This window comes from Pteropus vampyrus, unplaced genomic scaffold (genome assembly GCF_000151845.1).
Source record: "Pteropus vampyrus isolate Shadow unplaced genomic scaffold, Pvam_2.0 Scaffold221, whole genome shotgun sequence".
In the NCBI taxonomy this organism is placed as follows: domain Eukaryota; kingdom Metazoa; phylum Chordata; class Mammalia; order Chiroptera; family Pteropodidae; genus Pteropus; species Pteropus vampyrus.
The window spans coordinates 2606569-2624448 of NW_011889002.1; the positions used below are offsets into that span (position 1 = coordinate 2606569).

At 39.2% G+C, this 17880-nt stretch overlaps 1 protein-coding gene across 1 annotated transcript in view; it reads right to left on the reverse strand.

Annotated features, from left to right (window-relative positions):
- Positions 1-4803: 4803 nt before the first annotated feature.
- The window catches only part of ADTRP (androgen dependent TFPI regulating protein), a 64451-nt gene continuing 51374 nt past the window's right edge, over positions 4804-17880 (reverse strand). The window contains exons 5-6 of the mRNA XM_023538409.1: positions 11881-12032; positions 4804-4846 (exon numbers count right to left, since the gene is read on the reverse strand). Coding sequence (XP_023394177.1) covers positions 4812-4846; positions 11881-12032 — 187 coding nt within the window. The 3' untranslated portion in view covers positions 4804-4811. The remainder of the gene's footprint in view (positions 4847-11880; positions 12033-17880) is intronic.

Here is a 17880-nt window from a genome sequence, read left to right on the forward strand (position 1 = left end):
GTCAGTCTGTAAGTATTCTCAGTACATTCTTGGTGTGCTAAGTTATGCCTTGTGGGGGATAGATAACTAGACATGGCCTTGAGGAGTCGGCCATTAAGCAGGGTAGAATGGGGAATCTTGGATGCCAAGCACTTACATCCACCCCTTTAAATAATTTTAATTTTTTATGGTAGGTATTATCATATGACTTCAAGGGACCAAACTCAGGAAAGTAAACTATTTCCCCCAAATTCGATATAAATCGTGAGTGGTAGAGTCAGGATTTGAATTCATATCTGGTCTGGTTCTAAAACTTATGTTCTTTTCAGCATTCCATACTGTCATGGAAATAGCCAAGAGAATAGATAAAGAGAGTGATTGAATGCTGTATAGGACTGATGTGGCCTGCGATGGTTTAAAGAAGGGAATGAGCCCAGTGCCCTGGAGAGCTAAGAGAAAACTTTTCAGGAGAAAACTTTTCAGAAGAACTTTTCAGGGAAGTGGTATTCCAGTAAGTTCTAAAGCCAACATATTTATCTGATAGTGGTTGGAAGAAGAGAGGTCTTTCCAGGTAGGGTGACCAGTTTAAAGAAAAGCTTGGGAGTAGGAATAAAAATGTGCTGAAGGCCAAAGGGGAGAGACTTGATTAAGAAAATGAAAATTATTCCTTGTGGGCCTCCTTCTTCTTTACTTCATCTTAATTCAGATGATGGAGGGAGAGCCAGCTCAGGAGAGAGTTCCTCTCTCAGGGACAGGAACTCAGCAAACCTAGCCTTCCCCACAGTCTTATCTGGAGCTACTGCCTCGAAGGAAGATATTTAGAGTCCCCAAGGCAAGGGGCCTTTTCTCAGAAGTCCCAGATGAGGCAGGTTGTGAACTTCCTGGAGGAAGGGTGAGGGAGCCAGGTAGTTCTCTCTTTCCTTTTTGGAATCCTGGCCAGTTTCAATTTACATAACACAGCTTAATCCACCAAAACAAGAGCCAGGAGGCAGGTTCTTTTTTTTTTTTTCCTCTCCAAGACACGGAAACCTTTATTTTCTCCCTACACTGCAAACCAGTGCTGTTAAATAATATTGGATAATTGCACCTGTCGTATTTCCCATATTGTGCCAAGGGAAAATAATTGCTGGTTTTCTGCTTTGCAGTTTAGCAGTGACTCCATCATTTGACTCGGAACATGTCATTTTCTCCCATTTTAGACTGTGTACAGTCAGACTCTTGAAAGGACTCGCAGATAGCGGCCCTGCGTGTGTGAGTGGGCGCAGGCCTCATTCAGCAATGATTTCTAATTTATACAGCATTGAAAATCCACAGCTATAAATAAACAGTTCTGACTGGCTTTGCTGCCTACTCAAATGCTTTATTTTTTAAGCCATCGACTGCATGAGAAAGGAAAACAATGTCTGAATATGGATTCTGGTTTCTGACACTTGGCCCTGGGAGAGGGGACTCCCAGATCTGAGATGGATTCAGTGCTCAGCCAGTCAGCCTTTTGGGAGGCCTGGCCTCACCTCACTCCTTCCTTGGCCTCCTCCCATTCCCCACATGCAGACGCAGCATGTGTGGATTACAGTATATGAAACTAACTTCCTATTATGACAAGTATTGCAAGCAGGTGCAGAGGAGCTAGAAATATCTTGAGAGATGTATGACTCTTTGGCAGGGCGTAGGGATAATGTATTGTTTAGGAAAACAAGATAAATCTTCTCCCCAAATTCAAAATTGGTGTCACATATGAGATAGCTCCCCCAGAACATAAGCATAAGTCCACCAAGCAGTGGTATTGCTCCTCCCTCTGCCTGGATGAGAATTCTCACCAAGTTGGGGTCACCTGACCATCTTCTTTTTGTCCAGCATTGCAGAGATACATACATTTTTACTTTTTTAAATAAGGGCTTTTGGGTGACTGGTTATTGCTTTGCTCTGTAATAACGAGGAAAGAAGGTGGGGTCGGGAATCAACCATCTGTGTAACCTTGGATCAGTCCTCTCCCTCCTCTGAACCCAGTGCTGGGCTGGAGCCAGCTTGCACAGGTTTGTGAGAACCAAGTGTTTGTTCATATCTCCTCCTAACTCCGCATTCAGTGACTCGCTGATAGCTGGAGAAGGACATGTTAGAGTGCTTACACCATGGAAATGGGCAAACACTATAACTCAGGGCCTTAAATTTTTTTTCCCAGAGAGTTGGTCTTTAAACATTCACCAGCATACCAATATCAGACTCAGTTGCTCATTTGTAAAATGAGGACATAATATATTTACTATTTGTAAGATTTTTGTGAGAATAAAATGAGATCATGGAGATGAGTATGGTTGTAAATTATATGATACTATACAAATATTATTGCTGGTTATCTCATCATTTGGTTTGTATTGTTTTCTAACCACTAACAGCCTAATGCAGCCTTATATAGGCATTGCGTACCTTTTAATGAATGTTTAATCAATGCTCTTTATAGGTATTTTTGTTGCTTTACCTTTTTTAAGCTATAGCAGCATCAAGGAAGCACTTGTGTGCTTATGCAAGTGCTGAATGGGAAATGGTTCTGAAGTATTTCTGGTGTTGAAATAGATACTGCACAGTGGCCAGTCATGCAGCAATCAAGGTTTAATTTGGTTCTGGGGACAGTGAAGCCACAAATAGAAATCTGTAGGCTCATCTCAGCCAAGAGCTTACTATACCTCTATAAGTATGCATCTCGAGTCATCTTTGGGGGGGGGTGGAAAATTTGGGTGATCCCTGCGGACTTCATACTTGGGGAATTTCCATTGTGACCAGTGCTTCTGCGCTTCTGCTGAGACCAGGAGTTATGACAGCACTCAAGATGCAGCAAGTATAGGAAAAGAGGGGGTGTTGCCAGCTCAGTCCAAAAAACCTTGAGGCTCATATTTACATGATAGTAGAGGAGTAGGGATCAAGCAGATTTCTTGGTGCCTTTCCTAGTCTTCCCTTGCCTACCCTGCCTGCCCTACTGGTATAGCCTGTTCTCTTCCCTAATCCTTCAAGACTGCTCTCGGTATTTTTGAGGTATTTCTGGTGTTGGAATGGATATTGCACAATGGTCAGTCATAAAGCAATCAAGGTTTAATTTGGTCCCAGGGACAGATTTTTACCAAATTTTATTCATTTTTACCAAACTTTTCCTTTATAAAGTTAGGTTGGGAAGGCCTAGTACAATTTACTCTGGTGCCCACGCCCCAGCCCACCTGGGCCTGATTACACGCCAATAAATTTTAACATATTTACCCACCACTCGACATTTGTCATTTGTGATCTTTACAAAATATGCCTGTAAATAAAGATCTGGAAAAATTCCACTAAGGAAATCAAAGCAGGGTTCATGAATGTGCTTGCTAATCACCTGACAATCAGCTTTGTTAAATCATAAACTAACTCAGCAAAGTGCTTTGTACCAAAGTAATCTCAGTGGTCCTCATAATTGAATCACTTTCCATTTATACCCTTCCCCAAGTAAAATGTACATTTGTTTGATGAGGTAGTCAGTACTTGAATGGAAGAGATTTTGACAACGTTGTTATGTTCAGTGGTTATTCATACCCTGAAAGCTTGCTTATAGGTGGGACAGATTTTCTAACATTTTTATAACTTATTTTCTCCTAGTCCCAAATAATTTGCTATCATACCATATTAGGTAAACAGACAACTTCGGTAGCAGCCATCTTCCTATACATCTATCTAGATTGAGGGGGAAAAAAATAAATGAGCAATCCATAAAAATAACTAGCTTATGACAATCTTATTTTCAGGAAAGTTGGGATTATTCAAAAAATGGTACAGGACTAGGAGTTAGAATGAAGAAAAAATTTTGGGAATTTTCATTAAAAGCTAATCAGCCTCTTGTTCTGCTTCTGTAAATATGCTTGTTGCATGCAAGAGCTCACTTGCACTTTGTCCTACTTGTCTGAGCAGGGAATGTAACTGCTTGTACCCAGCAGCTCCTGGCTCTTGTAGCACTTTGTACCTTAGAAGCTCTGGCTTCCTGTAACAATTTGTAACCATCAGGATCCGATAACAACTCTCCCTCTTTTACCAATGTTACTACTTGCAACCGTAGCAACCTCTGCCATTTGTAATGGTCTGAATTCAAACCAACCAATCAGTTTGTGTAAAAATCCTGTCTATAAGGAATGTTGCAACTGAGCTCGGCGGGGGAGGGGGGGCAGATTCTTCAGAGCACTAGCTCCTCTGGGACCGCATGTAATAAATATGAGCTCTCCTTCTCTCTGAGTTACTGCTTGGCTTTTTCTGGTCTGATTTTGGACTTTTTCCATAACGAGAAGATCTGGGAGACAAAAGCTTCTGTCTTGGTTCTGACACTAACTTTTTGGCCTCATACAAGTAACTTCTCATCTAGGTTCTTAGCATCCTCCTCTGTAAAGTGAAGAGTTTGGATGATCCTAAATTCTATTCTCTGTCTAAACATTCTCTAATACTGAGTTTATCAGTTTTTGGGTTTGTTTGTTTGTTCGTTTGTTTTTTTGTGCCTATGGATAGATTTTGGCCACAGACCATCCTCCACAGAGGTCAGACTAAGGTAACATATTCTGAGAGAGCAGGAGTTGATTTTGGCACATTCAGTAAGCCTTTCAAAAACAAGGAGTCCTCAAATTAAGCTACCTTTATAACCCTCTTATTAAATTCAAATATTATTCCCTGTCCTTTCTACTTTCCTATGTTTCTCTACCACTACCTCCCACCAAAAAAAAAAAAAGAAAAAAAGAAAAGAAAAAGAAAAAAAAGAAAAGAAAGAAAAATTTTAAAAAAACCTCTTGTATTTTCTTCTTTCTTAGTTCTTGGAAAATGGCATGTAATTACTTGTTCTTCTTCCTCGGCTGCCTCATGTCACCTGTGCAAACAAGAACAGAGACTTCAGATCTCAGGGTTTCCCTAACAGGTGTTTTTATGTAAATAGACATTCACCCTGACATGGGGCAGTGGAAAGTTGAGGACACCTTTCCGAAGGTAAGATGTCTTTAAGGAGTTCTAAAAAAAACCACCACCACTATTGCAGGGGAAGAAGCCATTCTGCTGTCTCCCCTTGGTGCTCAGCTCACAGCTGGCCAGTTGACCAGTGGTGCCATTGGTCTTCATGTGGCTCTGCATATCTAATCAGAACTATGGATTGCTGTTGCTCTTGGCCATGCATTTGCAAGCTGTGCACAATCCATCAACAAACTTTGAGACTTTGCATGTGGAAACAAGAGACCACATCAAATTAGAGAGGAAATAGAAGAGTGAATATTCATCTAATTAAGGGTCTTTCTGTGACCTCACCAAATGAACTTATCAGCTTGAGTGAAAAAAATACTGGCATATTGATTAGTTTTTAGTAAGCTCATTAAAGGGTCTTTAGTTTTTAGTAAGCTCATTATGATTGAAATTATAGCATTAGATTTTTAGAATGACTTTCATCCAGCCAAAAAGTTGTTACCACTATATTTAACGATCATAAATCTTTACATACGCTTCGATATTTCTGAAACTTCATTCACTTTCCTGTTGGCAAATGCCAACCTACTTTGAAAACTTTTTTCAACTCTGCTTCTTATCTATTCTGGACTTTAAAACCCTGTTAGTTCTGGCTTGGTATTACCACAGCAATCTCACGCTCCTAATTTCATGCTTCACTGTTTAAACCCTGCCTCCCCTGCTTTCCCCTTAAATTATATTCTTAACAATAAACATTAAATATCTTCCTAATTTTATTTTGCTGAAACTCCCCTTCTTAGAGGCTGTAGTGACTGATAAGTTAAAGTCCTACTTGTCGCCCCCTCATCACACTGATTTTTTAGGAAAGCCAGCTGCTCATAACATAACCCTCATAGCCATCCTTGTATTCATGTCTCTCAGCATTTTTCAGGACAGTCTTCTCCCTTGTTCTAATTCTCATCAGTTCAGACTACTCCCAGTCACTTTAGCAAAGCCTTACTAATTTATCTAGCTTTACATGGTCCAGATTCTTTTCATTTATGCTTTCATTTATTTTTTATTTTTGATGCAAATTCTCTCCTCCCCAGTTAGGTCTTCTCTTTTCAAATTTCTTCCCCCTGTAGTCATTCTGAGGGTGCTTAAAACTTTCTTTATCCATGTTGTTTACCAACTCCCAGTGCTTTGAATCTAACTGTAATCATAATCTCGCTCCTTCAACCCCAGGTGCCAAGGATTGGAGACTCAATCTTCATTTAAGAAACACAACAGAACATGAAGGCTTAGAAACGGCAGAAGCAGGAGTAGAAGTAGTGGTGGGAAGCTCAGTTGGGGGAAAAGAGCAGGTTGGCTCCATCCACTGGACCAGAGTCTCCCACATCCAACGCTAAGCAGCTAGGTGGAGCACTAAGAAATTTTCACATACCTACCACAGTGCTAGAGAAGGCACTGTCCCCAAATGTGTGTCTGTGTGGAACTCCAATATTCATTTCATTCTGTAGAGATTTACATGGTATGAGTATAACTTTTTGGAAATAATATTTTCCTTTTTGGTTCTAGTAGATGGGGGTGGGTCTTTAGTCTTGCATTCTCATAGGATCGAGCAGTCTCTAGGCTTCTCCGAGTCTTCAGAATTTCTCTTTCCATGTTTCCATAATGCATGGCTAGAGATAAGGGAACTGTTGACTTAGTAATTGATCATATTATCTTATCCAAACAAAGTTCACAAAAAGGATTTTAAACTCTGATTGGGAAATGATGTTGTTTGTTATTACTCTTTTTTTCATTGAAGGGAGTTTTTTCCCCCCATAGAACACCTTCTAGTTGGGAAATTAGGTCTACTACTGACTTATTTTAGTCCTTCCTTTGTCCCGTGTCAGGTAGCACCAAGGAGTAGAAATATTTTAGGCCAAACGTTTAATCTTTGTCTTGTGCAAGATCCAAACATTTTCTGCTAGCACGAACAAGGAACTGTTCTTTGAATCAATATCACTATGGATACTATTGTAATTATGCACTTTATTAGTCCAATAGTCAGAACACAGGTTAACTAAAAACATACTCTTCACAAAGATTTACACCTGTGTATCTACAACCACAAAAGCTACTGCTAGACTTTGAATTAAAAATTTGAAGAACATTTGCCTTGTTTAGCAGGTTGGCTTGGAAAAGGGTGAGAAGGCAGATGGTTGGAGAATATGAGGTGTTAGAGGAATAGAATTTGAGCACTGATGAATATAGTCACTGTGCAGAAGTAGCAGGAAGGAGGTGGAGCTGAAGGCTGGCTGGAGAAACCATTATGGGGAAAAGAGGCTGAGGAAGAGGGAGAAGTGATAATCCAGAGTGGACTGTCTTTGAGTTTAGAGAGATGAAATTAGGATGAGAAAGGCAAAAGTACTTTAGAAATACATGTGGGAGTCATCTCACGATAAGATTATTTTCTTATGAAATGATCGGGGACAACATGCAAGACAGACCTTCTAACAAATTTCTTCATGGATAAAAACAAGGAGGTAGACTAGACTAAGCAAATTTTAACAATAAAATTTCCTTTCGAAAATATCTTCTCTAGAGCAAATAGTATTAAAGGAAGGTTTGTATGTCATTCTGCCCAAGGTACCATCACAAGGTCACTGGCCAGACTGGAATTTTCAGTTTACAAACTATCCTTGAGAAGAAAAAGATCTATAGTCTCAGTTTTTATACAGCCTTCTATCCTATGACACATAAAAGATAGCACAGGGCAGGGAGTGAGATGGTGACAAGTCATGCAGAGGACTTTTTGTGCCACAACATCATCCTGAGGACTTTTTGTGCCACAACATCATCTTGAAGGCCAGCAAAACCTTCCTGAGGGTCGGACAGCATTTGTCCCCCTGAGGCCCAGGGCCAGCTCCCTGAATTCACATACCCCTGGAAAATGTCACACACTTTCCAAGTTTACGTTTGATCTTTGGTACCATTCCTTATTACTGCCCTTGTTATTTCCCTCTTCATTTTCACCCACTGAAATAACACACAAAGAGGTAGAAAATGGGTAGACATTAAGCAACTGTGGCCATCACTGCCAGCACCCTTCTCAGCCCAGCAGCTTACATGGGAGAACACCACATTGGAAAAGGATGCTTATAGACAAAATTATCTAAGTTGGGAGGAGTCCAGGTTCCTATGGCATATAAGACCTTGTCCTCAGACCAGCATTATCAGTCTTTCTGGGGCACACATTAGGAGGACAGAATTCCAAGCTATACTCCAAATCTACTGAATGAGAATCTACATTTTAACAAGATCCTTATTTTAAAAAGATTTTCAGGGAAATACAATTTTGAAAAGCACTGCTCTGTGATAGTGGCTCTTGACCTTGACTATAAATTAAAATAACTGGGAAGCTTTTAAAAATACCTCATGCCAAGTCCCCATTTCAAGAGATGGATTTAATTGGTCTGAGGTGGACCTGGGAATTAGTATTTTAAAATTTTGCCTAGTGATTTTATAATGTGCAGTCCAGGTCAAGAAATGCTGCTAGGGAAATATCTGCATATTAGTTGGGTCTTGACTGATACTTTTTGGTACTTAGCTAGTGACTCCCAACTGGGCCACACTGTCTCAAGATTTCACAAGCAGAGATTTCAATTAATTCTAGCCTCGATTAACTTGATCTCCTATTTCATTCTTTTAAGTTCTTCAGGAACTGTACCATCTCTGTCAATTTGCATTCAGTTAGGTGGTTGTTACTTTTAATTGCCTTAGCAGGGGAAACTGGTAATTTATACATACAACTGAAGAAAAGAAGGTTCTTAATTTTTGCTGGAGGAGAATGAGATTAACAGTAGTAGTGACTAACCCTATGTTCCAGGCCCTGTTCTGAGCACTCGATACTTTGGGATCTTAGGAGATGGGTACTAATATTGTCTCCATGATGCACAGGAGAAAACTGAAACAAAAAGATATTGAGTGCCTCACTGAGTATCACAGGTCTACAAGTGGTAAGAACAAGGTAGGAACTCAGACAGTCTGGCACAGAACTTTTCTCCTAACCATGGCTTCCCACAGCAAAAACAATGCATGCCTTTGAATTTCTGTTCTCATCCAAGGAAGTTTAGGCCATGAAAAGAGGTGAAAAGGTAGGGTTAGCCTTGGGTTTGGAGTAGGTGGCTACTTATGTATTCCCATAGATCCAGAACAGAAGGTTTGGAGAGGAATTCAGGGATAGAGGAATGACACAATTGCACAATTGATTGTCCAAGCCTAGACAATGCTAAACCATATGCACACTGGCACAGCAGGCGTTAACCAGGACCAAACCGAGATGTGCAGTTGCCCTACTTTGAGGTCATCCTATCACTAGAGTTGAACGGTGTTTACACAGGTTACACAGTTGGTTTGTGGACAGGTGGGGGACATACCCTAGTTTTCTTGATTCCTATTCCAATGCTCTTCTCACTATTTTGTACTGCTTGCCCTAACATGCATCTCTTCTTCAACAACTTTCCAACTAGAATAAGCATCATCCTCCTGTGTTCCTTAAACTCCCTGTTCAACACTTTAATCTCCAACTATTAGAGCACTCCTTGACCACTGTTTCTAGAACACCTTTGTACATAGTCCTATTTTATGCCTAGAGAGAAGAGTCCTTGGTTATTTTTTGTCTATCGATTGATCTATTTGGTAAGCTAATGGAAATGAGGGGTTCATAGGGACATAAGACACACTCTTAACCGAAAGGAAACTCAGGGTCTAATGTAAAAACAAATCTCTTGGGAGCCCAGGGAAGGCTTCCTGGAAGAAGGTGAGTTGAAATGAATGAGTGGGTATGAGACAGGCAAAGACTAGAGGATATAAGAAACAAAGGCCTGTGGAGGTGAGAATATCAGTGTATAAGGAAAACAAGCAGTTTAGTGCTGCTGGGGCACACATTGAGGAGAAGGGGAGCAAGAGCCAAGTCAGGCACTTGGTTACAAAGACCCTTGTGTGTCATTCCAAGGGTTTGGATTTTCATCTGTAAGTTAAGGGAAACCTTAAAGTGTTTTAAGCAGACTAAGACATGGGAAAATGTGTTCACATAAATAACTGTAGTTTTAGGCAATTTAAAAGTGTTCATTACTATTGGGATTTTAAGTAATCTAATTTATCTTTTAATTCTTATCCAACTATTTGTAATTAAGATCTGTTCAGAATTTAACACTTTTATGACCCTATTCTGATGCTTTATAGAATTTTTCGCTCATTCGATTCTTAAGGAGTTAAAAATTTAGAGTGAGGAGAGACAGTAATCTCTTGATCCACTTACAGTAGTCTCTATTACTTACATAAACATTCACATGTGCATGATTAACTGAAGAGCCACATGTTTATGCTGGCCTGTTTGCTCATTGGAACTTTACAGTGAAATACTGGATATGATACTTAAACAATGAGATTTATTAAAAAGAGCTTTGTGTTGAAAATAATGATCTTGATATTAAACATAGTGAAAATTTTGTTTTTAATTGAATGGATGTTTAAAAATCACTATTCAACAATTTACAAATTAATCATTATTGAATTCAATACAATTGATTTAAAAAGTTGTTCTCTAAGCTCTGAGTAATCAGTTTTTTTCTCTGCACGTCTTACATCTGCCACATTTTAAATGGATTAGTTTCTTCTTTTTTTCTTTTTCTAAATTTAAATATAGATGTGGGGAAGGCATCAAAAATCTTTACTCAGAATTTCAAGGAGCCAAAACTAGTTAGAATTTGATATCAATACATCTGAAATGTCAACACATTTTTTTCCTGGATGGTTTCCTGTGATTTGGAGTCCTGATTTTGGGAGTAATTTTCAGTATTCCACTTTTTAAGTGTTTGCTTTCAAGGAAGATATTGCCTTTGAGACTCAGTTTAAATTCTCCAAAAGTAGAAAACACGTGAAAAAGCCAAATTACATGCTTATGTCTCCAGGGTCTCAGTCTCCTCTCAGAAATATACACTCTTGTACTGAACCTTCTGAAACTGTTTTTTTTTTTTTTTTGCATACATGGCTTGTGTTTTTACACCAGTTCATAAATTGGGTGGAAGATGCCACTTCTGCTATTTCTATTTTGATAGAAAAGAATAGCATGTGGGCATGTGATGTGGGGGACTGTATGTGACTCTTGCAGAGTAGAGCTCCTGCTCTTCTCTTTGGGTAGGGAAAAAATCATGGGTATTTTGCAACCTGACTTTTTGGTGGTTAATTTTCCAACAAAATATTTTGGAGTTGGGGCAGCAGGGGAAGGAGGGAGGAGAATAAAATCTTAGATTTTTAAATCAACTGAGTTAAGATTATTTTTTTCTTACGAAAAAGCAACATGATTTTACTCACCTATAATTAGAAAGCTTAGCTTACTGACATACTCCCATTGCCCAAGACCCTGTCTAAATGAGAATTTCAATCTCAAGTACAGGATGTGATTTTTATCTGGTAAATGCTTTACTAAATGTTGACAAACAACCTAATGGGAGAAGGATGGGAACTCATCCGAGAAGGCACTATTGAGGTAGGAAGACATAAAAGGGTCATTTACACCCATTTCTTTAAAACAAAATCAAACAAACAAAAACCAAAAACCTAACATTTAAACACCTTGTTACCCTCAAGCTCCTACTTAAGAGAAGGAGACTGAGTCTATTTTTTCATGTGGTAACATCTTGCTCTCCGGGTGCTAAGCTCTCTAAACAAGATTATTTTTAGCCTTAAATGAGGTGTTGTTTGGGTGAGAAGGGGAGAAAATTTGATAGGGCCCTTTGAGAAAGTGCGAACTTCCTCCAGGCGTTTCCTTTGCCTACTTTGACAGGACCCATCTGAGTCCTTGGACAAAGGCATCAAGCATCACTGCCCTCTGCTTTGGACTTGTTTCTCCTCTGTTTCTAGGAAGAGTGGAGAGATGGTAAGGAAGAATTGTTTCTGTAGGTAAAAGGGAAATAAACTGACCCCATTTCCAGTGGTTGAGCTTCTCTTCGAGTAGGTAGATGCCAGTAGTAAAGATGTAGCTGAGAGAGAAGAAGACTGCTATACCTACTGGGCTGAATTTGGCAAACACAGGATACACCCACGTACCCGTCTGAGAGTAGATCCATAGGATCCTGCAGAAAATGATAATTCACAATGATTAGAACAGTCTGAGGGATAAAAACAATTTTCTCCTCAAGATCAATGGGTTTTAGAGCCCAGGCAGATGAAAGGAAGCCATGGAGACATTTGTCAGCAACTAAGGAGTTCCATGAACCTACAAAAGTGAGTCTTTTCTAGATAGACTTGATTCAATGAGACATCCTATTATATGAGTTAGGTTAGGCTATGTTACCTTATCTATTAAATTCAGTGTTGGTGAAAAAAATATGGGAGGATATTGAACACATTATTAACCAAAGAGACTGTGAGAGAACATGAATTATTCCTTTTCCTGAGATGTATGACCTACTGAGACATTGAACTTGCTAAGCAAGTGTCCATTTGCTGGCTCTTAGCCAGATGAATGGGGTTTGCATTTCCAAATCAGGTGTAGCTTTCTGTTAGCTCTCCAAGTCTGTTGGGATAGGAGGGGCAGAGATTGAGCATTTTTGCTCTAACACAATATGCTTGGGGTTCAATTGTTGGCCCTGATTTTATCTCATGGATATAGCCATGGATAGTATGTTAAGTAGGACTGGATGGAATTACAGGAGGCAGAGATCTTGCTTATGTGAGAACAGAAGATGAGTAATTTCTTTAAGCCAAGAGAAGGAAAGAAATGCTAGAAGAGGAGCCATAGTGTCTAAGAGAAGCCTAAAAATGCAGTTTTCTGGAAACTAACTATATTGGAAGATGCCAAAGTCTGAAATAACTTTTAAAATTATTGAGGAAGATGATGTATCAGCTACTGTTTATATTTGGTTAAGAGTGTAGAAACTAGAACCAGGCTTCCATGATTCAAATTCTAGTTCTGCCACCTATTAGTCATGTTGCCTTCAACAATTTTTCAACCTTTCTTACCCCTACTTTCATGTGTAAAGTGGGGATGCAAACATCATTCACCATTGTAAGGATTAAGGGAGTGACCACATGTAAAATATAACAGTGCTGGGCACATTACAATCATTTAATGATAGTTTAAAAGCTTATCTCTTCTAGGAATGACATATTGGAAATCTTCTCAGCAATCTTGAGGCTACTCATCTTTTATAACAATTAGGATAGGCTAAGTTATACTTCATAAACAATATTCAAATTGGGATATCCCAGGTTATCAAAGGAGTTCAGATGAATGAATGAAATTCCGTGCTTAATTAAACTTTCAGAAACCCAGGCGTGATCTTGGTTGTTTCAAATACTTGTCAAATGCTGTGAAAAAGACAAGGGCTAATCTCAGGGCCAGGACTAGGGTGAGGCAAGGGAAGTACCTATGACATGAAATTTAAGGGGCCATCTCTGCACATCGAAGGACACAATGAACAGAGTGAAAACACAACTTATGAGATGGAAAAAATATTGGCAAGCCATATATCTGATAAGGAATTAATATCCAGAATATATAACTACAATTCAACAAACAGCCCAATGAAAAATAGACAAAAGACTTGAATAGACATTTGTCCAAAGAAGATATACAAGTGGCCAATAAATACATAAAAAGATATTCAACATCATTAATCATTAGAGAAATGCAAATCAAAACTGCAGTGAAATACCACTCACATCCATTAGAATGACTACTATCAAAAAAAGCAGAAAATATCTAGTTTTGGAGAGGATATGGAGAAGTTGGAATCCTTTTGCACTATTGATTGATATGTAAAATGGCGTAAATACTGTGGAAAAAGAAATATGGCAGTTGCTCAAAAAATTAAACCTAGAATTACAGTATGATCCAGCAATTCCAATTCTGGGTATATACCCAAAAGAACTGAAAGCAAGGACTCAAGGACATATCTGTACATCTATGTTCATAGCAGTATCATTTGCAACTCAAATGTCCATTTATGGATGAACAATAAATAAAATGTGGTATAGACACACAATGGAATATTATTTGGCGTTAAAAAGGAAGGAGATTCTGACATATGCTACAATATGAATGAACCTTGAGAGTATTATGTTAAATGAAATAAGCCAGTCACAAAAGGACAATCATTTTATGATTCTGCTTATTGAGGTACCTAGAGTCATCAAATTCAGATAGAAACAAAGTGTTTGCCAGGGGCTTAGGGGTAGGGGGGCATCAGGAGTTACTGTTTAATAGGTACAGAATTTCACTTTAGGAAGAAAAAAGTTCTGGAGATGGATGGTGGTGATGGCTGCACAACAATGTGAATGTACTTAATACCACAAATTGTATACATAAAAATGGTTAAAATAGTAAATTTTATGTGTATTTTACTACATAAAAAAAATTTTAAGAAGATATCACACTTAGGGTTATATAAGTGTAGAGTTGGCCCTTGATCCTTAGTCCTGGTCCTGTTAGTATAACTCTTTCCCCAAATCGTCTAGATGCTCCTCTAATCAAAACTTTCCCCAATTGAAAACAAGTAATGATTACTATTTCCAGTAGTGGAATTCTATGAATGTGCATTCCATGGACATGAGCATTTTAAGGGGATATCCATAGCACTTCCCTCCTGCATGACTGCTTCTTATGAATGTGAGAGAAGGTATAAGAGACAGTAAGTGAATGTCCCAGGTAGCTAGGGCTAGGAGTTTGGGGGTCAATGAGGAGATCTGAATATATGCTAAACAGGTTACGTTAATTAGTTCACTTCATTTCTTTTATATACTTGAAATTAGGGCTTCCTAGTTCTCATGCACATGTATATAAGATAGTCTACAAATAAGGGCATTCCCCTAGAGGCCTGGAACGTTTCTGTTTATTTACTTCATTTTTGTTTCCTTCAGCATAAGGTTCCAGAAAGGAAAGTTCCTGAGGTAGGCTAATGAAGTACGTGCTTTGACAGAGAAAGTACAAAGAAAACTATAAGTGTGTTAACTAACACTGAGAAAAGTAATGAAAATACAAATAGAGTATCAGGCAAGACTGGTTATTTAATGAAGGGCAGTGAGCAGAGAGGCTTGAGTGAAGAGATAGTCACACTCAGTTGGTATCACTTCTTTATGGCTTGCCTGAATTTATGTCAAAAGGGGAGAGAGGATGGGGAAAGAAAAGGAGGAGGAGAATAAAAGGAGGAGGAGGAGGGGAAAGAAGGGAGGAATGGAAGAAGGAGGGACAGTGGAAGCAGGGAGGGAGGGAGAGAGGGAGAGATGGAGGGGAGGGAAAGGAAGGGCTGATTTAGCAAGTCCAAAACTGAATTCTTCATTTCCTCTATCTTAGTCTCAGCTTTTCACTAGCCCCTAGGTAAGAACCCATAAAGTCATGTCTAAATGTTTCTCCAGTGCACTCATTTCATGCTGTCTGTCCAGGTCTCTTCATCTCACCTGGGTTTCTGTAATTGTCACCTCATTGGGCTTTATTGCTCCCTTCAATTCACTTTCTATCCCACAGGCTACCAGTAATCCAATAATCTTTTTAAAGGAGAAATCCGTTCATGGCACTCCTCTTCTTCCAGTGAATCCCATTGCATCCCATTGCTTTAGGAAAATATCCAAGGTCCTTCACCCAGCCTATCTGGACTTGCCCTTCCCACCTATCCATCCTCAGATCTGTAGTCCATTCATATTGGACTGCTTTCTGTTTCTTGATGAATCAAGCTCTGCATCCATGCTGTTGTCTGCTTGGAACTTCTCTGACATTTTTACCTTCTGGAACACATTTTCTTTATGCCTGGCTGAATCATACTCATGCTTCAAAGTCTCATCTTAAAAGTCAATATTTCTAGAAAAGGTTTCCTGAACATCCTTTAACCCCCATTTAGTTAGGGCCTTATGCCATGTGCTAACTCTATCACAAACTTGCTGGCGTTGCTTATTTGACTGTCTTTCTCACTAACTTGGAAGCTCTGCAAGGACAAGGATCATATCTGTAATGCATATCAGTTTCTCAAATGCCAGAACACAGCAAATTCTTTATATTTTTAAATGAATGGCTGTTTGGGTGGCTCTACCAGTAGCTATGGTTCCCTTTCACTGCTGTTCACTGCAGCTGCTGTAGATAGCTCTCAGTTGCCTGGTCCCACAAGAACTCCTCAGCCTCTGAAAACTGAGAAATGTACCCAGCAGCCTTCCAAATTTCAGCTAATCTGATGTTCACTTTATTAGTACTTTGAATAGGCCAAAGATTCTGACCCTCAGTTGAGAGATCAGTGAAATATGTCCTTATGGAGCTACCTGCCATGTGAATCTGTGCAAGTCAGGGCAGGCAGGTACAAATTGGTAGCCAAAAATTAATATTATAGTCTCATCCTAAATCTTGTGGCATCAAATGATTATCATGTAATTCATATTTTCTGTATCTTAGCAGTGAGGAAATAGTGGAAGTCTGCGGGTTAGAGTTTAGAAGATAGCTCTGAGTTTTGTGGTCTTCAAGCATAATCATTTTTAAAGTGTTAACGCTCATGTCATATCTTTCTAGCCCAGCAGAATAAATAGAATAAAATATCCTCTTGTCCTATGTTTCCTGCTGACTTCACATATAAACATGGGAGAGGGTCATGGTTGCATCTCATACCAGAAGACAAGCACAGCCTACATTTACATTTGCAAATGAATTCAGTAAGTTAGCAGAAGACTTCCTACAATGAAAATGTCCCTGAGAACTTGTAACCTGGTTAGTGTGGGATTTTACCCTGTTGCTGTTCTTGAAACCCACCTCCTTGTCACACTTCAGTTCACGTACCTTCCCAGGCTTTCTACTCCTCCCATACAAACTGCTAATCAAATATCAATAATGACATATTGAAAATGACCTCTAGCATTAATAGCTAAAAAAATTAAATTTGATTTTTAACATTAAGTCATGAATTTCTACTATTGTGTTAAAAATAAATTCCTATCATTTACTTTTCTTTCAAATAAATTTTAGATGAAGCAAAAGTAGATAGGTAGGTAGGTAGATAGATGATAGATAGACAGAATGAAAAAAAATTGTAAAGCTAGAGTGTTAGATAAGTAATCTACCTAGATGTTGAAAGTGTTGGCAATAATGAGAATTGGGTGGCAACCTCTTCATGACATTTAAAACTGTTGCTCGCCCCATTCTGGGACATCCCTTTCTGGCATGAAGTTTTCTGTTCCCTTCAGGAATCATGAGGTTCTTGTACATTTCTGGTTTTCTACCCTCTGAACATTCTTTGCTACTTTGCCACCCTCTTACCCCTTCCTGTCCTTTAGATGAGGGCATTTCCCTAGCATTCACTTCCTGCTTCTCTCCTCTCCCTTTCCCCCTCCACCCTCTTCTCCCTCTCCCTTTCTTTCTGGCAATCTTATCCCACCAGAAGGGTTTACCTCCCTGGATCTCCACAGCTCTGCCTCTTCTGAGAAGGCCAGATTTGATTTTCCAAATGGAAGTTCCTCTAGGCAAGTGGTTCTCAACCTTGGCTAATGATTGAAATTGCTTTCAGGGCGTTAAAACTGCTGATGCCCAGGACATATCCTGTACCAATTAAATCAGAAACTTTTGGAATGGGATCCAGATATAGGATTTTAAACTGAGTTTTTTATTTATATCTCAACTATTTCTCTCCTAACTTCTCTACATCTATTAATGGAATTACTATCTTCCCAGTCTGACGGCTGAAAATTCTTAGAATTATCCTTGATTTTTTCTTTTCATTTGCCTGCTACATGCCAGTTAATTCACTGAACCTATTCTGTTATTTCAACAATGTGTCTCAGGTATGTCTCTCATTCTTAATTGTACAGCTATAGCCCTCTTTGGGCTGTTCTTAGTTCTTATTTCTGTAACAGGCATTTGGGGCCAGCAGGAGGTGACGTTTGGACAGGAAGAATGAGAAGTGTAGACAGCCATTTCCTCTCCCAGCCCTCCATTTCCACCCCTCTTCA